The sequence below is a fragment of the Coregonus clupeaformis genome, chromosome 33 (genome assembly GCF_020615455.1).
Source record: "Coregonus clupeaformis isolate EN_2021a chromosome 33, ASM2061545v1, whole genome shotgun sequence".
NCBI classification, from domain to species: domain Eukaryota; kingdom Metazoa; phylum Chordata; class Actinopteri; order Salmoniformes; family Salmonidae; genus Coregonus; species Coregonus clupeaformis.
Genome location: NC_059224.1, coordinates 10473248 through 10499609, shown reverse-complemented (window position 1 = coordinate 10499609; position 26362 = coordinate 10473248). Strand labels below are relative to the sequence as shown.

Below are 26362 nucleotides of genomic sequence, written 5' to 3'. Positions count from 1 at the left end.
CTTCCCTCAGTAAGAGCATTGTAGATGGGTCGAGGCTTTGTCTTCCAGCATGACAATGACCCGAAACACACATCCAGGGCAACTAAGGAGTGGCTCCGTAAGAAGCATCTCAAGGTCCTGGAGTGGCCTAGCCAGTCTCCAGACCTGAACCCAATAGAAAATCTTTGGAGGGAGCTGAAAGTCCGTATTGCCCAGCGACAGCCCCGAAACATGATGGATCTGGAGAAGGTCTGTATGGAGGAGTGGGCCAAAATCCCTGCTGCAGTGTGTGCAAACATGATCAAGACCTACAGGAAACATATGATCTCTGTAATTGCAAACAAAGGTTTCTGTACCAAATATTAAGTTCTGCTTTTCGGATGTATCAAATACTTATGTCATGCAATAAAATGCTAATTAATTACTTAAAAATCATACAATGTGATTTTCTGGATTTTTGTTTTAGATTCCGTCTCTCACAGTTGAAGTGTACCTATGATAAAAATTACAGACCGCTACATGCTTTGTAAGTAGGAAAACCTGCAAAATTGGCAGTGTATCAAATACTTGTTCTCCCCACTGTATATACAGTACCAGTCAAAAGTTTGGACACACCTACTCATTCAAGGGTTTTTCTTTATTTTTACTATTTTCTACATTGTAGAATACATTTACATTTATTATCAAGAGCGACATACAGTTAGTGAGTGCACACATTTTCATACTGGTCCCCGTGGGAAACGAACCCACAACCCTGGCGTTGCAAACGCCATGCTCTACCAACTGAGCTACATGGGACTAATAATAGTGAAGAGATAAAATCTATGAAATAAGACATATGGAATCATGTAGTAACCAAAAAAGTGTTAAACAAATCAAAATATATTTTAGATTTTAGATTCTTCAAATAGCCACCCTTTGCCTTGATGACAGCTTTGCACACTCTTGGCATCCTCTCAAACAGCTTCATGAGGTAGTCACCTGGAATGCATTTCAATTAACAGGTGTGCCTTGTTAAAAGTTAATTTGTGGAATTTCTTTCCTTCTTAATGCGTTTGAGCCAATCAGTTGTGTTGTGACAAGGTAGGGGTGGTATACAGAAGATAGCCCTATTTGGTAAAAGACCAAGTCCATACTATGGCAAGAACAGCTCAAATAAGAAAAGAAACAACAGTCCATCATTACTTTAAGACATGAAGGTAAATCTGGAAAATTTCAAGACGTTTCTTCAAGCGCAGTCGCAAAAACCATCAAGCGCTATGATGAAACTGGCTCTCATGAGGACCGCCACGGGAAAGGAAGACCCAGAGTTACCTCTGCTGCAGAGGATAAGTTAATTAGAGTTAATTGCACCTCAGATTGCAGCCCAAATAAATGCTTTACAGAGTTCAAGTAACAGACACATCTCAACATCAACTGTTCAGAGGAGACTGCATAAATCAGACCTTCATGGTTGAATTGCTGCAAATAAACCACTACTAAAGGACACCAATAAGAAGAAGAGACCTGCTTGGGCCAAGAAACATGAGCAATGGACATTAGACGGGTGGAAATCTGTCCTTTGGTCTGATGAGTCCAAATTGGAGATTTTTGGTTCAAACCGCCGTGTCTTTGTGAGACGCAGAGTAGGTGAACGGATGATCCCCGCATGTGTGAAGTATGGAGGAGGAGGTGTGATGGTGTGGGGGTGCTTTGCTGGTGACACTGTCTGTGATTTATTTAGAATTCAAGGCACACTTAACCAGCATGGCTACCACAGCATTCTGCAGCGATACACCATCCCATCTGGTTTGCGCTTAGTGGGAATATCATTTGTTTTTCAACAGGACAATGACCCAACACACCTCCAGGCTGTGTAAGGGCTATTTGACCAAGAAGGAGAGTGATGGAGTGCTGCATCATATGACTTGGCCTCCACAATCACCCGACCTCAACCCAATTGAGATGGTTTGGGATGAGTTGGACTGCAGAGTGAAGGAAAAGCAGCCAACAAGTGCTCAGCATATGTGGGAACTCCTTCAAGACATTTACATTTTAGTCATTTAGCAGATGCTCTTATCCAGAGCGACTTACAGTTAGTGAGTGCATACATATTTTTTTCATACTGGCCCCCCATGGGAATCGAACCCACAACCCTGGTGTTGCAAGTGCCATGCTCTACCAACTGAGCTACATGGGACCTATCATGAAGACTGTTGGAAAAGCATTCCAGGTGAAGCTGGTTGAGAGAATGCCAAGAGTGTGCAAAGCTGTCATCAAGGCAAAGGGTGGCTACTTTGAAGAATCTAAAATATAAAGTATAAAATATATTATGATTTGTTTAACACTTTTTTGGTTACTTCATGATTCCATATGTGTTATTTCATAGTTTAGATGTCTTCACTATTATTCTACAATATAGAAAATAGTAAAAATAAAGAAAAACCCTTGACTGAGTAGGTGTGTCCAAACTTATGACTGGTACTGTATATATTATGACAGAACAAAAAGGATGTGCCTTCAGAATGTATTCTCACCCCTTGATCTTTTCAACATGTTGTTTTGTTACAGCCTGAATTTAACATTTATTACATTTAGATTTTGTGTCAATGGCCTACAAATAATAACCCAAAATGTCAAAGTGGAATTATGTTTTTAGACATTTTTACAAATTAATTAAAAATGAAAAGCTGAAATGTCTTGAGTCAATAAGTATTCAACCCATTTGTTATGGCAAGTCTAAATAAGTTCAGGAGTAAAACTTTACTTAACAAGTCACACAATAAGTTGTATGGACTCTTATTGTAATAACTGTGTTTAACATGGTTTTTGAATGACTACCTGTTACCCCACACATACAATATTCTATAAGGTCCCTCAGTTGAGCAGTGATTTTCAAACACAGATTCAACCACAAATACCAGGTTGGTTTTCCAATGCCTCGCAAAGAAGGGCACCTATTGGTTGATGGGTTAAACATTTTAAAAAGCAGACACTGAATATCCCTTTGAGCATGATGAAGTAATCAATTACACTTTGGATGGTGTAGCAATACACCCAGTCACTACAAAGATACAGGCGTCCTTCCTAACTCAGTTGCCAGAGAGGAAGGAAACCGCTCAGGGATTTCACCATGAGGCCAATGGTGACTTTAAAACAGTTACCAAGTTTAATGGGTGTGATAAGAGAAAACTGAGGATAGATCAACAACATTGTAGTTACTCCACAATCGTAACCTAAATGACAGGGTGAAAAGAAGGAAGCCTGTACAGAATAAATATATTCCAAAACATGCATCCTGTTTGCAACAAGGCACTAAAGTAAAACTGCAAAAAATGTGGCAAAGAAATTAACTTTATGTCCTGAATACAAAGCGTTATGTTTGGGGCAAATCCAACACAACACATCCCTGAGTACCACTCTTCATATTTTCAAGCATGGTGGTGGCTGCATCATGTTATAGGTATGCTTGTCATTGGCAAGGACTAGAGAACAGACCTAAGCACAGGCAAAGTCCTAGGGGAAACCTGGCTCAGTCTGCTTTCCAACAGACACTGGTAGACAAATGTACCTTTCAGCAGGACAACCTAAAACACAAGGCCAAATACACACTGGAGATGCTTTCCAAGACGACATTAAATGTTCCTGAGTGCTGTCACGGTTTCGGCCGAGGCTGCCTCTCTCCCTTGTTCGGGCAGGCTTCGGCGTTCGTCGTCTCCGGAATTCTAGCTGCCACCGTTCTATGTTCTGTGTTTCCTGTTTGATTAGTTTTGTCTGTTAGCCACACCTGTTTTGTGTTAGGTCTCATTATGCACCCTATTTAGTTCCCTGTTTGTGTGTATAGTGTTGTGTGTAATTGTCGCTTGTCAGATGGTTGCGTAGCTGTGTTATTTTTCCAGTACGCCAGTATTAGTAGTGTCCTCCTCTGTTTAGGAGAGTTTTGCGCACTGTGTTTTCGTGCGATCGTGTGTTGACGCCTGTGCGCGTCTGTTTGGCCTCCTGCCGTTTGTGGATTATTTTGCATAGTAAAGTCTTGTTGGACTGTACCTCTGCTTCTGCGCCTGATTCCCCACCACACCATCACTACATCGTTGACAGAATTACACACCTTAAACATGGAATCAGCGGGAGCCGAAGCAGCGCCGACGAGACTGGAGGTCCAGGTTCGGGAGCAACAGGAACAGATCCTCCAGATGGGAACCGCCCTGCAGGAGGTAATCACCACGCTCCGAGGCTGGGGCGCACCTCCAACACCTTCCTCACCGCCAGCCCAGCCAGCACCATCGGCCAGCCTGCCCATTCCAGCGCCAGAACACCGAGGGATCCGACTCGCTCTCCCGAGGGCCTACGACGGAACCGCGGCTGGGTGTCAGGGATTCCTCCTCCAGGTGGAGTTGTACCTGGCCACCGTACACCCGGCACCCTCGGGGCATGAGAGCGTGTCTGCCCTGATATCCTGCCTGTCCGGGAAGGCGTTGGAATGGGCCAACGCGGAGTGGAGGAAGATCGACGCCGCGAGTATCACCTACGACGAGTTCTCCCGCCGCTTTAGGGCGGTGTTCGACCATCCCCGGAGGGGAAAGCGGCGGGGAGCGTCTGGTCTTCCTCCGGCAGGGGAGGAGGAGTGCTCAGGAATTCGCGCTTGAATTCCGTACTCTAGCGGCTGATGCAGGGTGGAATGAGCGGGCCCTCGTCGATATATATCGATGTAGCCTAAGAGAGGACGTCCGTAGGGAGCTGGCCTGTAGGGACACCAGTCTCTCTTTCGACCAGCTGGTCGACATGTCAATCAGGTTAGATAACCTATTGGCCACCCGCGGACGTCCTGAGGGGGTCCGTCCATTTCACCCTCCAGCGCATCCGAGCCGTGTCCTATGGAGCTCGGGGGCGCTGGCGCTAGAGATAGGAGGAGTCGGCAGGTGAGGGGGTCCATCCACTGCACCAACTGTGGTCGGGGAGGACACACCGCGGCTAGGTGCTGGGGATGGCCTCCTCGGGGAGATGACGACAGGTCCCGCACTGGGGATTCCCTCCAGGTGAGTAGGCGCCCCACTCACCCAGAGCTCACTGTTGCCCATTTTTGTATGCCTGTGCGTTTTCCGCAGGTGGCACCTCAGTATAAGGCGCTGGTAGATTCAGGCGCGGCTGGGAATTTTATTGATAAGAAGTTTTGTTTAGAGTTAGGGTTTCCCCTTCTCCCTGTTGATGTTCCTTTTCCCGTTCACGCCCTAGATAGTCGTCCGTTGGGTACGGGCTTAATCAGGGAGGTCACGGCGCCACTTAGGATGTGTGCGCAGGGGAGTCATCAGGAGATAATTCAACTGTTTCTGATTGACTCTCCTGCGTATCCGGTGGTGCTGGGCATGCCCTGGTTAAGTACCCATAACCCCGTTATTTCGTGGCAGGAGAGGGCTCTGATGGAGTGGTCTGCTCAGTGTGTGGGTAGATGTTTGGGCGTTTCCATAGGGGCTACCTCGGTGGAGAGTCCAAACCAGGTGCCCGCATTGCACATTCCACCTGAGTATGGGGATTTGGCTATTGCGTTTAGTAAGGCGAGGGCGACGCGGTTGCCACCCCATAGGCAGGGGGATTGTGCGATAGACCTTCAGGCAGGAGCTGCGCTCCCACGGAGTCATGTGTATCCTCTGTCTCAGGAGGAGAAGAAAGCTATGGAGGTTTACATAGACGAATCACTGAGACAAGGATACATACGGCCGTCCACTTCCCCCGCGTCCTCGAGTTTCTTTTTCGTGAAGAAGAAGGATGGGGGTTTGCGTCCGTGCATCGATTACCGTGGTCTCAATCAGATTACGGTGAAGTATAGTTATCCACTCCCGCTGATTGCGACCATGACTGAGTCGTTGCATGGGGCGCGTTTCTTCACGAAATTAGATCTCAGGAGCGCGTACAACTTGGTGCGCATCAGGAAGGATGATGAATGGAAAACAGCCTTTAGTACCACCTCGGGCCATTACGAGTATCTAGTCATGCCATACGGGTTGATGAATGCTCCGTCAGTTTTCCAATCATTCGTGGATGAGATCTTCAGGGACATGCAGGGACAGGGAGTCGTGGTGTACATAGATGACATTCTCGTGTACTCACCTACCCGTGTCGAGCATGTGGCCCTGGTGCGCAGGGTGTTGCGGAGGCTGGTGGAGCACGACCTGTATGTGAAGGCAGAGAAGTGTCTGTTTTTCCAGGAGTCGATTTCCTTTTTGGGGTATCAGTTGTCTGCGTCAGGGGTGAAGATGGAGGTAGACCGAGTGTCAGCCGTGCGTAATTGGCAAACACCAACCACTGTGAAAGAGGTGCAGCAGTTTTTGGGGTTTGCGAATTACTACCGGAGGTTTATCCGGGGTTTTGGGCAAGTGGCAGCTCCCATCACGTCTCTCTTAAAGGGGGGCCCGGTGCGTCTGCAGTGGTCAGTCGAGGCGGACAGGGCGTTTGAGAAGCTGAAGGACCTGTTCACCTCGGCTCCGGTGCTGGCGCATCCGGATCCCTCTTTACCATTTCAGGTAGAGGTGGACGCGTCTGAGGCCGGTATTGGCGCCGTGCTTTCCCAACGGTCAGGCGCGCCACCTAAACTCCGCCCCTGTGCCTTCTATTCCAAGAAGCTCAGCCCGGCGGAGCGAAATTATGACGTAGGGGACAGGGAGCTGTTAGCTGTGGTACAGGCCCTTAAGGTGTGGAGGCACTGGCTTGAGGGGGCTCAACACCCTTTCCTCATTTTGACGGACCACCGTAACCTGGAGTACATCCGGGCAGCGAGGAGGCTGAACCCTCGACAGGCTAGATGGAGTATGTTTTTGACCCGTTTCTCTTTTAAGATCACCTACATCCCTGGGTCACAAAACGGTAAGGCAGATGCGCTGTCTCGGCGGTATGACGGGGAGGAGAGGTCCGTGGAGCCCACTCCCATACTGCCGGAGTCGTGTCTAGTGGCACCGGTGGTGTGGGAGCTCGATTCTGAGCTCGAGCGGGCATTACGCACCGACCCTAATCCACCACAATGCCCGGAGGGTCGGAAGTATGTTCCGCTCGAGTGTCGGGATCGATTGATCTATTGGGCTCACACGTCACCCTCCTCTGGACATCCGGGTATCGGCCGGACAGTGCACTGTCTTAGTGCCAAATATTGGTGGCCCACGTTGGCCAGGGATGTGAGGGTTTATGTTTCCTCCTGCTCGGTGTGCGCCCAGTGTAAGGCGCCTAGACATCTGCCTAGGGGTAAGTTACTGCCCCTGCCCGTTCCACAACGACCATGGTCCCACCTCTCGGTGGATTTTATAACTGACCTTCCCCTCTCTCAAGGGAATACTACACTCCTGGTCGTTGTGGACCGGTTCTCTAAGGCCTGTCGTTTGCTCCCCATGCCGGGTCTTCCTACTGCCCTACAGACCGCCGAAGCACTATTCACTCATGTGTTCCGGCACTACGGGGTGCCCGAGGACATTGTGGCTGACCGGGGTCCCCAATTCACCTCCAGAGTCTGGAGAGCTTTTATGGAGCGGTTGGGGGTCTCGGTGAGCCTCACCTCGGGTTACCACCCGGAGAGTAATGGGCAGGTGGAACGCATAAACCAGGATGTGGGCAGGTTTCTCAGAACATACTGCCGGGACCGGCCGGAGGAGTGGGCGAGATATGTGCCCTGGGCCGAGATGGCACAGAACTCTCTCCGCCACTCCTCCACCCAACTAACCCCTTTTCAGTGTGTTTTAGGGTACCAGCCGGTTCTGGCACCATGGCATGAGAGCCAGATCGAGGCCCCCGCTGTGGATGAGTGGGTGCGGCGCTCGGAGGAGACGTGGAACGCTGCACACGTCCATCTGCAGCGTGCCATACGTCGACAGAAGACGAGCGCCGACCTACACCGCAGTGAGGGGCCTGTGTACGCACCTGGAGATCGAGTCTGGCTCTCTGCCAGAAACCTGCCCCTCCGCCTGCCCTGTCGGAAACTGGGTCGGCGGTTTGTAGGGCCATTTAAAGTCCTGAGAAGGTTGAACGAGGTTTGTTATAGATTACAGTTACCAGTGGAGTATAAGTGTATTAACCCCTCGTTCCATGTGTCCCTTCTCAGGCCGGTGGTAGCGGGCCCACTCCAAGAACATGAGATCTTGGAGACTCCTCCGCCCCCGTTGGACATCGAGGGGGCACCGGCGTACACCGTGAGATCCATCTTGGATTCTAGACGTCGGAGGGGGGGTCTTCAGTATCTAGTGGAGTGGGAGGGGTACGGTCCGGAGGAGCGGTGCTGGGTGCCGAGGAGAGACATTTTGGACCCGTCGCTCCTGACGGAATTCCATCGGGGGTATCCAACGCGCCCTGCGCCGCGGCCTCCGGGTCGTCCCCAAGGCCGGAGTCGGCGCGCGTCTGGAGCCGCGCGTCAAGGGGGGGGTACTGTCACGGTTTCGGCCGAGGCTGCCTCTCTCCCTTGTTCGGGCAGGCTTCGGCGTTCGTCGTCTCCGGAATTCTAGCTGCCACCGTTCTATGTTCTGTGTTTCCTGTTTGATTAGTTTTGTCTGTTAGCCACACCTGTTTTGTGTTAGGTCTCATTATGCACCCTATTTAGTTCCCTGTTTGTGTGTATAGTGTTGTGTGTAATTGTCGCTTGTCAGATGGTTGCGTAGCTGTGTTATTTTTCCAGTACGCCAGTATTAGTAGTGTCCTCCTCTGTTTAGGAGAGTTTTGCGCACTGTGTTTTCGTGCGATCGTGTGTTGACGCCTGTGCGCGTCTGTTTGGCCTCCTGCCGTTTGTGGATTATTTTGCATAGTAAAGTCTTGTTGGACTGTACCTCTGCTTCTGCGCCTGATTCCCCACCACACCATCACTACATCGTTGACAAGTGCCTAGTTACAGTTTTGACTTTAATCTGCTTGAAATTCTATGGCAAGACTTGAAAATGGCAGTCTAGCAATGATTTTTTTGCAAATACTTACAATCCAGATGTGCAAAGCTCTTAGAGACTTACCCAGAAAGACTCACAGCTGTAATCGCTGACGAAGGTGATTCTAACATGTATTGACTCAGTGGTGTGAATACTTATCTAAATGAGATATTTCTGCATTTCCTTTTCAGTAAATTTGCAAAGATTTCTTAAACATGTTTTCACTTTGTGATTATGGGGTATTGTGTGTAGATGGGTGAGAAAAAAATATATTTAATCCATTTTGAATTCTGGCTGTAACACAACAAAATGTGGAATAAGTCAAGGGGTATGAATATTTTCTGAAGGCACTGTATGTAGAGAGGGAGAGAGGGGGATAGAGGAACTCTAGCACAGAATCCGGCCCTGCACAGCATGAATTGTAATATTAAATGTTGTTCAATGTGACAATGCCAATGTCATTATGTAACTGGGACTATGTAGCGTAAATACGTTAACTCCCACTACCTGGCTTTTTTGACAATACATCTGAATAAGGGATGAACTAGTGTATTTAGTTCATGACTGGGGCATTAACAAACAAAACACAGTCATTATACAAGATACCCTTAGTGTGACATGACACCTTAGTGGCATACTGTATGTAGTGATAACAGTGTAACTACAGCAGCACATGTTTTTCAATGTTCTTAAGACCTGGGGCTTCATTACGAAAATGTACTTATGCACAGATTTCACACTAATGCTGCACATAGAAAAGTTAAATGCAGAACTGACGATTCCATGTTCAGCATAACAAAGACTCAAGTCTGTTCTATAAGCGTTTCAAATTTCTATCTGACCTGAACAGTCCACAACAATAATACCATCGATCATAATTTACCTGCATTCCATAGATGGGGTCCCCATAGAAATATAGGTCTGCTGGTGGGCTGTCCTGGAGGTTGCCTGACAGTAAGTCCCTGATGACCTCGTCCTCCCCACAGACCTCCATAGCAGAGACAGACACAGCCAGGCTGGCCCCAGTCCTCTCCCTCCTCCTCTCCATGTGACTGTAGAACCAGGAGATGGCACAGGGGATGACCCCTAGACTCTGGCTACTGCTATCACTACCCATCATGGTGTGGGACTTCTCTGTTAAATACAGCAATAAGGCACACACAACACAGTCAGTTTGGGTTCTCTCTCTCTCCCTGCGTGTGTGTGTGTGTGTATGTGCGTGTGTGTGCGCGCGCGTGCGTGTATGTGTGTAAGTGTGTTTGTGTGTGTGTGTGCAGCACGCATGTGTGTGCGTGAGAGAGAGAGACAGAGAGAGAGAGAAAGCGAGAGCATCTTGGGAAACAACTTGTGGGAAGGGGGGCAGGGGTCAGAGTTGGTCTAATACCATGTTTCTTAAGACGAACATGATCTAATTACACAAATCACAACAGGCTCATTGGAACTGGCAGTATTTACAGTACTAGAGACCTTCAACTGCACTGCCATCCAGCATCATATTATGTCCCCATTGTACAGTTAACTTGGAGGACAGAGGGGTTGGAAAGGGCAGATTTCCCCCAAATTAAGGTTCTAACTAAGCAGTGTTAATTGTCCTCACCCAAAACAGTCAAAATACAGTCCTCTGAAATGGCAGTATTTACAGAACATATTTAATAATAATAATAATAATATGCAATTTAGCAGACGCTTTTATCCAAAGTGACTTACAGTCATGTGTGCATAAATTTTTACGTATGGGTGGTCCCGGGGATCGAACCCACTACCCTGGCGTTACAAGCGCCATGCTCTACCAATTGAGCTACAGAAGACCACAATATTTCCCTGATTTTCAGAAGAAAATGTATTAATAATAACATATTGGATTTACAAACAGCACTTTACATTGTATACCACTGTCACTTATTAGCAGACCCTTATCCTCCTCCATTACACTCATTGAAAAAAGATGCCACTTAAATCAAAAAGGGTTCTTCCCTGATGCCCACAACGAACACTTTCGGAGCTTTTTTATGTAGTTTATTTATTCAGGGAAATCCCATTGAGACAATGCTCTCATTCCCAATGGTGCTCTGATCACAACAACCAATACAATGTAAAATAAAACAGAAATCAATATAAAACACAACATTTATGAAAAACAGTTACAATCCTCAGCTACTAGGTTAACACCCTAACACCCTAATTGAGATTAATTAGACTATCCTTACAAACAGGTCACCAGCTGAAGAAAAATGGTCATTAAAAGCACCACAAGTGTCCATTTTGTCTAGTATGGGACTAGAGGCTGTCAAAACCTGCTGGGGCAAAGAGGGGGTGGAGTTTTGTTTAAAAGATTTGACCACTTTCCAGAAATAAGATGGATTACCACCACTCTCTGATACACAATTCAAGAAATATGTTGATTTTGCTTTTCTAACAAGAGATAGACATCTATTTCTCAAGTGTCTGAAGGACCAATAAGACGTAGAATCAGTGAGCACGGTTAGATGCACACAATAATGCGATATTGTGGATAGTCAGATTAATATAATAGTTTGTTTAAAACGTTTACATGCTTTGCAAGAACGATTTCCCTAATAATCGTGTTTACATGGAAACATCTGAAATCTGGCTACTGATGGGACTTTTTATCAATGTAAATCACCAATCAAAACAAACGTTCTACCACAGTGACTATGTTATTTTTGCGAAGACTATTTGAGATGCGTTCTTTCAGTTTTTCTGAACTCACTTCACTCACGCATAAGAGGGAAGCTTGCGCTACCTGGTGCTGGCACATGTGCAGATCAAATATACCGCTGGAACGCTGATTAAGCTGTTTACATGTCCTAATGATGTGAAAGAATGCTTAGAAAACAAGCTGTTTAAATCAGCGTATGCTTACTTCAATTATGACCTGACGCCGATTAAGATAAACAGAGTAAGGTGTTTACATGACTAATGCCATATTCGGCCTTCTGCCATAATCAGGATAATATCAAATTATTAGTGTGCATGTAAATTTACTCAGTCAGTCTTGCTTTTAGCCCAAGCTACATTTCTTTCCTGTAATTTCACAGACAACTCATGCGTGAACCAAGGATTAGATCTGTCTTCACCCTTAGCATTTTGTGCAGCGCATGTTTATCTGCAACAGAGTTAAACAGGGATATAAAACAATAGGGCCTGATCCGAGTCAGTGATAGTTGACACAACCCACCAGTCACTCAACCTCAGCTCAGACAGAACATTTTGCTCATTAAAAGATTTATCTTTATAATAATGCATGAGCGAGATTTAGGTATCTTAACATCTCATATGCAGGCAACTGGAGAATGGTCACTGAACTCATTGGAAAATATCCCATTGACTGTAAACTTATGAGGGGTATTTGTTTGAATAATTTTTCGGGTTGTTTAAAGTTGGATTTAGCATAGTTAGACAGCAGGTCAGACAATTTGTTAAGAGCACATAAGGAGACTGAGGAAGGGCGATAAATTCCCATTAGTGTCAAATGGGCATTATTACCAAGGCCCACGTTTGGGACTAGACATTCAAATTGCTTAGGGACAGAGGTGGTACTGGATACAGGGGTCCCCTGTAGCTCAGTTGGTGGAGCATGGCGCTTGCAACGCCAGGGTTGTGGGTTCGTTTTCCACGGGGGGCCAGTATGAAAAATGTATGCACTCACTAACTGTAAGTCGCTCTGGATAAGAGCGTCTGCTAAATGACAAAAAAATTTAAAATACAGAAACATTCAACGTTTTTGTTCGTTTTGGACTTCGCTGAGGGGTTTTTCGGCTGTTCGGGGACACAACATTTTTTCTGGAGGCAAGCCAAAGTTCGGAGCCGAAGTCTATGCCCCTTCGTCGGTGATTGGTCAACAGTAGGGATTCTTCAATAATGTTTTTGTTGTCATGCACGAGAGACGACTTGTTTTCATGCAATTTTTTTCATAGAAAAATAGTGCACCAAACATCTTATGTAGTCAGATGTAAAATTGCGTGACTAAGATCTCTTTGGCAAAAACAGATTTCTTGAGTTATCTTAGATTAATTCTGACTATTTTGAGGAAGTCTATACTGTCTTTGGCGTCTCAAAATGGAAAAACAGTACTATTGACGCTTTTTTCTCATTTTTCAAGCGAAGTTATTTTAAAGGAGTATGCGAGCACACTCGTTAGGTTCGGCTAGCAGAGTTCGGCTAGATTCCAGACGAATTGAGAATTGATTTAGTCCATTATTCATTGCAGAGGTTCATTCTGCGGAGGGAGAGAGAAAGATATCCCCTGGCAGCCGACCAGCCGCCATCTACACCACCTGACTAATTCAATCTGATTTATGGCTAGTGACGTCATGTGTAGTAGAAAGAGAGGGGGTTTATTTATTTGTGTAACACTGACAATCGTCTATTAAAAGCCTCCTCCTGCTTGACAAAATATTTTTGGTCTCGCCTCGTCGTGTTGACATGTTTCACGTGCGAAACATAGGTGGAAGAAGCTGGAAAACACTTGGGATTCATTATGGATGAATCTCCCGCTTTTACTTGTTGAAGAGGTGGAAGATGAACGAAATGGAAGAAGGGATAAATGAAGGAAGAGAGAATGGATGGGAACACCTCCATGTCACCACTGCTCCCAAAGGGAAGTGAGGGATAAAGGGAGATGGATGAAGCACCTCCCATGCCACCGCTCATAGGAAATAGATGGATGGAAGGGATGTATGAAAGAGATGGATCTGTTCCTTATGTAAAAGGGGTTGTGGTAATACCATCCTCCATATGAGGGTTGGCCATCCTGGCCACATACAGTCATTACTTACCCACTTCACCATGTCCAAAACACAGAATGCAGCCGTCTGCCCCGTTGACCACAGAACAGATGACGTCAGGCAGAATACCTACACACACCTCCGCCTGGAAGAGACAAAAAGGAGGGTGAAAAAATGAGAAAAGGAGGGTGAATCCATCCATCCACCTTAGCATTTAACCTGCTGTTAAAAACACAAATAAAACAAAAGTTGAGAAGAATGAATTAATAAAATGCTCTGGCTTAATGTGTCCGATCCATCAAACAACACTAACCCACAATGCTAGGAAAGGGAAGAGGCTGAGAGTCTACGACATAGCGATGGCTATCTGGAAACTGCATTTAATGTCCCTTCAGTTTTCAGGTCAGCAGACAGAGATAACAAACCAACTGTACTGTACTGTATCCACGGACCTGGGTTGACTCTGAGGGGTAGGCTGCGTCAAAGACATATGTCTTAGAGGGACCCATGGCTGCCCCAGCGTGTGTCGGTGTAGAGTTTGAGTGTAGCTGTTGATTGTGGTTGGTAGCTGGGTCCATCATGGTGACCCTTCTTTTAGCTGTGTCCACTCTGAGAATGGGTGGCTGGGGCTGGGAAGGGGGTACGGAGGAAGAGGGGCAGACTCGCAGCACCACTTTGACCTGTAGGGAGAGATTAAACCCGATGGTGAAGATTTGTCAAGTTCTTTTTCGGTGGGACGGTTGGGAGCTGGGATGAATGGATGTTGGGCAGAGGAGGGAAATGATGGACCTACTGTATGCATGAAGTTCTGTCGCCTGACTTTCTCTCCGTCGTAAAAGCTAAAAGAGTACTTAAAGAGGCAAGCAGCAGCTGTTGCATCCATTTTTGGACTTGTAAATTAATGATATGTACCCATTGATTCTTGAAGTATATACTGTAACTTATAAATGCCTCATGAGCTTAGTTCAACTGTTGTACCCCATCAGAACCCAAAATATAAGCTTGTTTTACTTCAATGTTTGTAAACAAATAACATGGTTCAAACTATCATTTTGATATCATGGATGGTCAGTCCTTGCATCTATAGCTCTGTCTTTGAATTTGAGAGTGGTTACATTTTTCCAGCGCCATCCCTCCACTTTCTCCTGAAACAGTGGTGGGGAGGACTCTTTGCTATTGTTTCAACTACTGATTGCCGCTTTAAATATTCCATATGGGAAAAACATCAGAAAACCGATAGAACCAAAAAGGCATAAAAATCCATGCATTATTAAATAATCTAAATCCTAAACAATAATGCCTAAAGCATCAGATGTGATTGTAGAATAGTCAAAGCAGCTGTCAATATGGGTCACAGGGAGGATCTGAAAAAGTGATCGTTATTAAAGCAGGTTGGAAATGACAGACACAGCAGTTGCTTTATACCTTGCCAGTCTCCCAGCTTTCCGGATTGTATTCGCTTCTATCCCCTGCTATTTATATGTTTCCTTTGAAAAGGTGTAAGAAGACGTTAAGCTAAACGTAAAAGGGATTTAGCACGGCTAGGCATCTGAGGAGAGATTTCGAACGTCACGTATACTGGTGAATTGTATGAAATACGAAGGCAGCATACTTCTACAGCTCTGGACCCCTGCTGTTCACGAGATGGTATCTCTTTTATACTAACTTTGTTAAAAGAGAATTAGTATGTAGAGGAAAACCTGTACAGATGAAAGCAAAGTGTCTGTCACTCTGACTTCGACACCCATAGAGTAGTGGTAGAGAGGACAGAACTGGATTAACGGTTCATATAGGCTACACATTGGTGGTGGATGAGGTGAGTTTATGTACTATAAAGCATTGAGATCCTATAATTCGGTGACGTGATTCTATTTGTAATTGTATGCTCTAAAGTGTGAAAATAACTTTCAGCGTCTGTAAAAGCACTACATAACTCCAATCAATGATCAATTATTATTAATTCATTAGGCTATATCCTATATATCCTGAGTAAGAATGCTACGTTAACAGATTTCCACAGGTCCAGAGATTAACTCAGGAACATGGTGTATTTAAAGGCTCTGGGAGGTTTTATGTTCAGTTAGCTAAGACCCCAACAGCCACTTCACTAAGATCCCTCTGTGGTCTGACTCTGCACATGGACAGGAACAGAACCTCACAGAACCACTATATGAAGACAATGAACCACATAATAATGCTAAATGAATTTAACTGAACTTATAAAACCTGTAGCGGGTGATTTGGACGGAGTCAGGCGCAGGAGGTTAATACACAGAATAAATGGTTTATTCGGCAGATACAGCAGTATGCAGCAATGCGTAAAACACTACAGTGCGGTATAACGGCGCACTGGAGAAAAACAAAACACAGGGGTGAATATCCCGGCGATACCATACAATAAAGCTCCACCGAGATATCATCACCTCTACAGGAAAACAATCACACACAAAGACGTGGGGCAGAGGGAACACTTATACAGGTACTGATGAGGGGATATAAACCAGTTGTGTGTAAAAACAAGACAAAACAAATGGAATTATGAGATGAGGAGCGGCAGTGGCTAGAAGGCCGGTGACGACGAGCGCCGAAGCCTGCCCGAACAAGGAGAGGAGGCAGCTTCAGAGGAATTCGTGACAGTACTCCCCCCTTGACTTGCAGCTCCAGCAGCGCGCCGACACCGGCCTCGGGGACGGCCAGGAGGACGCGGAGCAGGGCGAGCCGGATGGCGACGGTGGAAATTCCGCAACAGGGAGGGATCGAGGACATCCCTCACCGGGACCCAGCACCGCTCCTCCGGACCGTACCCCTCCCACTCCACGAGGTACTGAAGGCCCCCTACCCGACTCCTTGAATCCAGGATGGAATGGACGGAGTATGCCGGGGCCCCCTCGATGTCCAGAGGGGGTGGACGACCTCCCGCACCTCAGACTACTGGAGCAGACCAGCCACCACCGGCCTAAGGAGAGACACGTGAAACGAGGGGTTAATACGGTAATCAGGAGGGAGTAGTAACCTATACGTATACTCGTTTACTCTCCTCAGGACTTTGAACGGCCCCATAAACCGCAGGCTCAGCTTCCGGCAGGGCAGGCGGATCACCCGGTACAAAGACCGGGGCTTCACTGCGGTGGCGGTCATCATTGGCCTTCTTGCGATGCACGGCACGCTGGAGGTGGACGTGGGCAGCATTCCACGTCTCCTCCGTGCGCTGAAACCAGTCATCCACCGCAGGAGCTTTGGTCTGGCTCTGATGCCACGGTGCCAGAACTGGCTGATGACCTAAAACACATTGAAATGGAGATAGGTTAGTGGAGGAGTGGCGGAGAGAGTTCTGGGCATATTCGGCCCATGGCAAGAACACCGACCACTCCCCCGGCCGGTCCTAGCAGTAGGACCGCAGGAACCTACCCACATCCTGATTCACCCATTCCACCTGCCCATTAGATAAGGGGTGAAACGCAGAGGTCAGGCTGACCGAGACCCCCAGACGTTCCATGAACGCCTTTCAGACCCTGGACGTAAACTGGGGCCCCAGTCAGACACTATGTCCTCTGGCACCCCGTAGTAACAGAAGATGTGAGTAAACAGGGCTTCCGCAGTTTGCAGGGCCGTGGGGAGACCGGGCAGAGGAAGGAGATGGCAGGCTTTAGAAAAGCGGTCCACAATGACCAGGATGGTGGTGTTACCCTGAGAGAGGGGAAGATCAGTTAGGTAGACAATTGATAAGTGGGACCATGGCCGTTGTGGAACTGGTTAGGGATGTAACTTACCTGCTGGAAGGTGCCTAGGTGGCTTACTCTGGGCACACACCGAGCAGGTGGAGACATACACCCTCACGTCCTTAGCCAAGGTAGGCCACCAGTACTTCCCGGTCAGGCAGCGCACTGTACGGCCGATGCCTGGGTGACCAGAGGAGGGGGACGTGTGTGCCCAATAGATAAGACGATCACAGACAATAGATGTCATGTACCGCAGCCCAGCTCGGCACTGAGTTGGAGATGGCTCTGTGCGTAATGCCCGCTATATGTCCGCGTCCACGGCCCACACTACCAGCAACTCTGCCTAGAAGGTCAGCATCCCGGAGTCACCACTTCACTGTTGACGTTGTGACTGGTGTTTTGCGGGTACAATTTAATGAAGCTGCCAGTTGAGGACCTGTGAGGCATCTGTTTCTCAAACTAGACACATGTATTTGTCCTCTTGCTCAGTTGTGCACCGGGGCCTCCCACTCCTCTTTCTATTCTGGTTAGAGCCAGTGTGCGCTGTTCTGTGAAGGGAATAGTACGCAGAGTTGTACGAGATCTTCAGTTTCTTGGCAATTTCTCGCATGGAATAGCCTTCATTACTCAGAACGAGTTACTCAGACGAGTTTCAGAAGAAAGTTATTTGTTTCTGGCCATTTTGAGCCTGTAATCGAACCCACAATTGCCGATGCTCCAGATACTCAACTAGTCTCAAGAAGGCCTGTTTAAACAGTTTTCAGCTGTGCTAACACAATTGCAAAAGGGTTTTCTAATTATCAATTAGCCTTTTAAAATGATAAACTTGGATTAGCAAACACAACATGCCATTGGAACACAGGACTGATGGTTGCTGATAATGGGCCTCTGTATGCCTATGTAGATATTCCATAAAAAATCTGCCGTTTCCAGCTACAATAGCCATCTACAACATTAACAATGTCTACACTGTATTTCTGATCTATTTTATTTTATTTTAATGGACAAAAAAATTGCTTTTCTTTCGAAAACAAGGACATTTCTAAGTGACCCCAAACTTTTCAACGGTAGTGTACATACAGTGCCTTCGTAAAGTATTCAGACCCTTTTACTTTTTCCAATTTTTTTTACGTTACAGCCTTATTCTAAAATGGATTAAATCAAAAGAAATCCTCAGCAATCTACACACAATACCCCATAATGACAAAGCGAAAAAAGGTTTTTAGAAATGTTTGCAAATGTATAGAAAATAAAATAATAAAATACCTTATTTACATAAGTATTTAGACCCTTTGCTATGAGTCTCGAAATTGAGCTCAGGTGCATCCTGTTTCCATTGATCATCCTTGAGATGTTTCTACAACCTGATTGGAGTCCACCTGTGGTAAATTCAATTGATTTAACATGATTTGGAAAGGCACACACCTGTCTATAAAAGGTTCCACAGTTGACAGTGCATGTCAGAGCAAAAACCAAACCATGAGATCGAAGGAATTATCCGTAGAGCTCCGAGACAGGATTGTGTCGAGGCACAGCTCTGGGGAAGGGTACCAAAACATTTCTGCAGCATTGAAGGTCCCCAAGAACACAGTGGCCTCCATCAATTCTTAAATGGAAGAAGTTTGGAACCACCAAGACTCTTCCTAGAGCTGGCCGCCCGGCCAATCTGAGCAATCGGGGGAGAAGGGCCTTGGTCAGGGAGGTGACCAAGAACCCGATGGTCACTCTGACAGAGCTCTAGAGTTCCTCTGTGGAGATGGGAGAACCTTCCAGAAGGACAACCATCTCTGCAGCACTCCACCAATCAGGCCTTTATGGTAGAGTGGCCAGACGGAAGCCACTCCTCAGTAAAAAGGCATATGACAGCCCTCTTGGAGTTTGTCAAAAAGCACCTAAAGACTCTCAGACCATGAGAAACAAGATTCTCTGGATTGATGAAACCAAGATTGAACTCTATGTCCTGAATGCAAAGCGTCACGTCTGGAGGAAACCTGGCACCATCCCTACGGTGAAGCATGGTGGTGGCAGCATCATGCTGTGGTGATGTTTTTCAGCAGCAGGAACTGGGAGACTAGTCAAGATCAAGGCAAAGATGAACAGAGCAAAGTAGAGAGAGATCCTTGATGAAAACCTGCTCCAGAGCGCTCAGAACCTCAGACTGGGGTGAAGGTTCACCTTCCAACAGGACAACGACCCTAAGCACACAGCCAAGACAACGCAGGAGTGGCTTCGGGACAAGTCTCAATGTCATTGAGTGGCCCAGCCAGAGCCCGGACTTGCACCCGTTCGAACATCTCTAGAGAGACCTGAAAATAGCTGTGCAGAAACGCTCCCCATCCAACCTGACAGAGCTTAAGAGGATCTGCAGAGAAGAATGGGAGAAACTTCCAAAATACAGGTTTGCCAAGCTTGTAGCGTCATACCCAAGAAGACTCGTTGCTGTAATCAGCGCCAAAGGTGCTTCAACAAAGTACTGAGTAAACGGTCTGAATACTTATGTAAATGTTCTATTTCCATTTTTTATATTTAATAAATTAGCAAACATTTCTAATAACCTGTTTTTGCTTAGTTATTATGGGGTATTGTGATGGGATGGGATGGGATGGGATGAGATGGGATGGGATGAGATGAGATGGGATGGGATGAGATGGGATTAGATGTGATGGGATGAGATGGCGCCCTGGCCTGTTATCTGTAACTCTAGACTAGCCGCAGCAGACCAATTTCCTCTACAGCAATGGCTATACCCCAGAGGGGGAGGGCAGAAACCGAAAGGGCATCAGCACCACATTATAGCATATGATGTTAACATTATAAGTGGTGATATAGAAACTTCTTCACTCCCCCACACAGCCACTCGCTTTATGACTCTGGAAACACTTCTAAGCAAATGGTTGTGGGAGAACTATTTATTTATTAATTTGTTTGTTTATTTATTAAATGTTTTATTTAAACATGCATTTTAACATTTATTTAGTCAGGAAAGTAATTGAGAACAAATTATATTTTACAATAATGACCTGGTTGGTCAAGACTGAAGTAAACCATTGAGTACAGTTGGTTACCTTGCTAACATTAGGTGCATCTTTGACTCTGTTGGCAGCTTGAAGGAGGCAGGTGGGGATTGGGGGTGGAGACCTTTGGATGATGCCCCTGTAGCAGGTGGTGTAATGGGGGCGAGGACCCACGGGAGAGGGGGCGGACCTTTGGCCCTTCCTCCTCGACGTCAGGTTCATTTTCTGGGCTGCCCTGTGGAAAGACAGGATGTGGACCTTTCAAAAACACAGTAGGTACATTCTCAATGATGATTGAGAAACAGATTGATTGAGAAACAGATTAATTATGTAAGATTTGTTTTAATCATTCATTTAAAAGCTACCTGAAGGAACCCATGTCTACTCTGTAGACATCTAACTGACCAGCTTTACACATACAGTACCTGACCAGAAAGGACAAGGTTGCAGGAGTCATTGGACTGCTCTGAACCGGCACAGTCTCACTCTGTCCCTCTGAGAACTCCTCTGAAAACTGTGGAGAGAAGGAGAAGGATCATCTTTAGGTTTAGAATATCCATAGCCTGGCGGTCCTGTCTGTTTGGGCTAGTAGCCAACTCCTCTTTGAGTTTGTTCAATGTCATGCCAAAGTATGGCTTCACAATGATAGAAGAATTGGCTGGTATGGGACCAGGCTAGATTAGTCAGAAGGTTAAAATTGGCATTTTGCCTAATACCAACCGAGACTGAATAAAAGCTCACAGAGTAGAACTAAGGCAATTAGACCAAGAGTGGCTCATCAGTGGTTCATCTGTAGATGTGGGGCATTAGGATGAAAGCACATTGGGTTAATGGGACATTCATCATATAGCTCTACATATAGACTAGTAGTGTCACACATGGGACATATAGATAGGTTGAATTGAGACATGACTCAGACATTCAGACTCAGTGCCCCTACTGAACATACTCTGAACGTACTGCATCTCACTATTACACAGCACATACTCCCGAGGCAGAGGATGTGTGTGAAGAGTCCCACTCTGAACTCAATGCTGCTTTCCCTTCCCTCCAGCCCTGGTGTGTGTGTGTGTCTGTGTGTGTATGTGTGTGTATGTGTGTGTGTGTGTGTGTGTGTGTGTGTGTTACATTGACAGGAAGCTGTGGCCTTCTCTCTACTCCCTGTATGTGTTCATATGAAGTCTTGGCTGAGAGCGAAAATGACAGCCAGAGACTTGTTTTATAGTGGCCCCCTCTGCAGCTCTACTGTCTCATCAATGTTTCAGCTTTCTAGGGCAAGATAACAACCATGTTCTCCTCTCTCTACTGCTCCTGGAGACATCCAGCCATGTAATACCAATTAGAGCCATGACGGACCCTGGGGCATGACTGACATGTGGAATGAGATGGGGGGGGTTGGAGGGTGCAGGGTAAAGTTAAGTTCTTCCACTACTCTTCTTTTTTGTTTTATACCCCTCCCCAATGAACTGATGGAGATATAGGCTGAGTCCCAAATGGTACTCTATTCCCTATATAGTACACTATTTTTGACCAGAGCCCTACCATAGAGCGGTCAAAAGTAGTGCGCTAAATAGGGAATAGGGTGCCATTTGGGAAGCATGCATAGATACAGTATAAGCATCTCTGTCTGAACAAGCTACTGTAGCCTACTAAAGGCCCCTCAAATGCTTTCCATCCATCCACTCCCGTCCTGGCTGTATTAACCGGCTAGCACTGTGGGGGTTATAGTACTGCATAATGAATATTTCACCAGTCGTTTTTATATGAGCCGGCTGGATCTAATTGGGGCTGATTGGACGCCATAAATCACATGACTGACAGTGACAACACTCTCTATAAGAGTATCCTTTTAATCCTCCTCTCCTCTCCCCTCCTCTCCTCTCCTCTCTTCTACTCTCCCCTTCACTCCTCTTCCCTCCTCTCCTCTTCCCTCCTCTCCTCTTCCCTCCTCTTCCCTCCTCTCCTCTTCCCTCCTCTCCTCTTCCCTGCTCTCCTCTCCTCTCTACTCCTCTTCTCTTCCCTCCTCTCCTCTCTCCTCCTCTTCCCTCTTCTTCCCTCCTCCTCCCTCCTCTCCTCTTCCCTCCTCTCCTCTCCTCTCCTCCCTCCTCTCCTCTTCCCTCCTCTCCTCTCCTCCTCTTCCCTCCTCTCCTCATCCCTCCTCTCCTCCTCCCTCCAGTCCTCCTCTCCTCTTCCCTCCTCTCCTCCTCCCTCCTCTCCTCATCCCTCCTCTCCTCTTCCATCCTCTCCTCTTCCATCTTCTCCTCTCCTCCTCCTCCTCCTCTCCTCATCCCTCCTCCTCTCATTTCCTCATCTTGTCTCTCCTCCTCTCCTCTCCCCCCTTTCCTCTCCGCTCATCTCCTCTCCTCTCCTCTCCTCTCGTTTCTCATCTCCTCTCCTCTCCACTCCTCTCATTTCCTCCTCTTGTTTCTCCTCTCCTTTCCTCTCCTCCTAATCACAGGCTGACAGTGACAACACTTTCTATAAGAGCATTATCTCCTCAGGCCTTACAGATAGCTAAGTCCATAAAAGGATGTGCAAGCAGGGGATGTGCCATGATCTACTCTGTTACAGCATTCTGAAAGTATTCAGATCCCTTTACATTTTCCACATTTTGTTACGCTACAGCCTTATTCTAAAATGGATTAAATTACTTGTTTTCCTCATCAATCTACACACAATACCCCATAATGACAAAGCAAAAACAGGTTTTTAGAAATTTTAGCAAATGTATTAAAAACAGAAATAATATATCTATCTGCAGCATTAAAGGTACTCAACAATACAGTGGCCTCCATCATTCTTAAATGGAAGAAGTTTGGAACAACCAAGCCTCTTCCTAGAGCTGGCCGCCTGGCCAAACAGAGCAATTGGTGGAGAAGGGCCTTGGTCAGGGAGGTGACCAAGAACCCGATGGTCACTCTGATAGAGCTCCGGAGTTCCTCTGTGGAGATGGGAGAACCATCCAGAAGGACAACCATCTCTGCAGCACTCCACCAATCAGGCCTTTATGGTAGAGTGGGCAAATGGATTCCACTCCTCAGTAAAAGGCACATGACAGCCCACTTGGAGTTTGCCAAAAGGCACCTAATTTATACATTAGCAACATTTTCTAAAAACCTGTTTTTGCTTTGTCATTATGGGGTATTGTGTGTAGATTGATGAGGAAAGAAAAACAATTTAATACATTTTAGAATAAGGCTGTAATGTAACAGAATGTGGAAAAAGTCAAGGGGTCTGAATACTTTTTAAATGTGCTGTAAGTCATATTAACGGCGGATACTACAGTCGTCAGAGCAATGTCTTGATATACAGCTTTTAGATGTACAGTACCCTTACCTGGTAGAGGATGTGTCATGACATTGTCTTGCAATGGTTGATATAGCCTCCATTATAATCCATAATAATGAAAGCTACAACCATATCAGAGCAATGTCATGATATACAGCTTATAGGCTTTAGATGTAGACTGTAGAGTACCTGGTAGGGGAAGATTGGGACTCCGTTATTGCTTGACATTGATATGGAGGAGGCCAGGTGCTGCTGCTCCTCAACCCATCTATCAATCCTGGAGGAGGGCTTCAAGACCCTCTTAGGGTGTGTCTTGGGGGAGTTTTGGGTCCTGCTGGAGGCTGAGAGGTGGGGGTTTGGTGCTACTGTGTTGAAGGTGGTGGATCCAGATCCAGGGGAGGGCTTGGCAGGGGTGCTCTGGCTCCTGGAAAAGGCTGAGAGGTGGGGGCTAGACTGTGCTGTTTTGGTGGAGATGGATCCAGGAAGGGGCTTGGCGATAGGTGGAGTGGCCCACTTGGCACGCTCCTCCCTGGCTAGGATCAGGTGGATGGCCTCCTGCTTCAGCTGGATCAGGTGGGCACCACAGACGTCACAGCCACTCTGCTCCTCCTCCACAGCCCAGTTGCCTATGGTAGTGCTGTGGGCTTGAAGGTTGTCGTGGAGATAGGCTGACAAGGTTGAATCCTATAGAGTGAACGTAAAAGGGATATATAATATGGTTCTATGCATCGAGTCTAATTAAATCACAAAAATAACCCAACACAGTGAATTACAAAAGTGGAAAACGTTGATAATTGATCACCATTGAAGACTGACATTGAGGAAACTATGTATCAAAATGTGGCACGGTAACAAGTACCCTGATTTCCAGAATCAATCATTATAATGGCATCTGTCATAGAACAGAGATGGTGGCATGGCATACATTCATTTCTGTGTCCTTGTACTCCCTTAACTTCCGTTCCAAAACGTATCTCTCGCAAGCTGTTAACGTCACTGAACCACATTCTGAGTCCCAAACTACTGTACTATTGCAAAAAAACAAAGTCAACCAGAAAAAGCAGATGTGCCCAAACAAACTCCAACCTAAAAGCTGAGACATCAGAGACCTAGCCTGGTCCCAGATCTGTTTGTGCTGTATAGACAACATCTGGTTGTTTGTTTGTCATAGCAAAAAGACAAACAGATCTGGAACCATGCAAAACAACGACCATAGGAGTTGGTAAACAGCGGAAACAGACCTCGGACCAGGCTGTCAGAGACCTGTTTCTCCCTCCTAAATATTTAAGGAAGTATTTTCTTTCTGATTCATAACAGGACAGATCTCATTATGGCCCTGGTCTGGAAGTCAATACACTACAAGAAGCCATTATCAGATTTCTACTGACTGTCTTTGTCTGAAAAATGAGGTATTCTCTCCACATATAAATGGCCTGTGGTTTATTTTAAAACATCCTGTTCTATTTCATGTCCCTCTCTGTAGGAGAGGTAAGCAAATGTTTTATGTTGCCTCTGCTGATGAGGTTATAGGGGTTTCAGTTGTTTTATTAAAATATTTATATCAGTTTGAATCAGTTCACTCTAGGGATATCCTCTATGAGTCTGAATGACTAGAACTGGTGTCTGCTACAAATTCAAAATCAGAAAAAAATGTCTAAGTATGTGACAATCAATTTTGATTAGGCTTTGTTAATAAACAGCTCAAATGTGTGGCAAATCCTAAAACCTATGGCAAATCTTTGGCAAATCCTCTAAGTCACATTTTCTGACCATTTAAATTCAAAACCTCTTAAATTGTTCCTATATGGCATTGGTTATAAAGTATATTGTATCACTACAAGTATGCTACTACTTACTACATAGAACACATTTCCAGAGAAAGTGATGCAGTGATCAGCCTACCTTGCATAAGACATATTGAGGAATGATGAGGCTCAGTGCCTGTCTCTTCAGTGCAGCCACAGTTGCAGTGCAATGCTCACAAATAACTTTTCCGTCAGATTTCCGAACACTCCAACTTCCCACCACGGTGTGTCCAACAGTGCCAAATCCACTGGCACTCACAGGACATCTGGAACCGGCGCAGGGTCCCGCCAGAGACCCCCTGGATAGGAAATCTGTCCTCGGACACAAAGCTCCATGAGGGTCGGTGTTGGATCCTTCGCCCTCTGGAGAGGGGCGGTCTGTTGATTTCCAGTCCTCGTGCAGTACTGTACCGCTCACAGTCTGAGTCTCAGAGTAGAATCTGGTTGATTTACATTGAGCAGCATCTGTTGTCTGTGAAATATACACAAATACCTCCTTAATAAACTGCAGACAAGAAAACAATCATGACTACACTCTTAGAAAATAGGTTTGAAAAAGGGTATGGGCTGTCCCCATATGATAACAAAAGGGTTCCAGGTAGAACCCTTTTGGGTTCCATGTAGAATCCTCTGTGGAAAGGGTTCTACATGGAACCTAAAAGGGTTCTTCAAAGGTTTATCCTATGGTGACAGCAGAATAACCCTTTTAGGGTCTAGATAGCACCTTTTTTTCTGAGTGTACCATGATATCATCATAACATAAATTCAACCTAATGTTTTCAAAGCATATTAGTCATCAAATAATAAGTAGATACTTAGGCTGTGGGTTGCACAGTTCTATCTAAACTACTTAAGATAAATACTGAATGTGAAAAAACATGTTTGTTCATATTAAATCAAGCGTTCCTTACCCAATACCTTCGGTTCCCTGCTGTGGGACAT

At 46.1% G+C, this 26362-nt stretch overlaps 1 protein-coding gene across 1 annotated transcript in view; it reads right to left on the bottom strand.

Annotated features, from left to right (window-relative positions):
• LOC121548662 (kinesin-like protein KIF26B) overlaps window positions 1-26362 on the bottom strand; it is a 51242-nt gene extending 24880 nt beyond the window's left edge. Inside the window, exons 1-7 of the mRNA XM_041860181.2 lie at window positions 26339-26362; window positions 23805-24299; window positions 20753-20841; window positions 20379-20562; window positions 14047-14274; window positions 13646-13739; window positions 9730-9980 (exon numbers count right to left, since the gene is read on the bottom strand). Coding sequence (XP_041716115.1) covers window positions 9730-9980; window positions 13646-13739; window positions 14047-14274; window positions 20379-20562; window positions 20753-20841; window positions 23805-24299; window positions 26339-26362 — 1365 coding nt within the window. The remainder of the gene's footprint in view (window positions 1-9729; window positions 9981-13645; window positions 13740-14046; window positions 14275-20378; window positions 20563-20752; window positions 20842-23804; window positions 24300-26338) is intronic.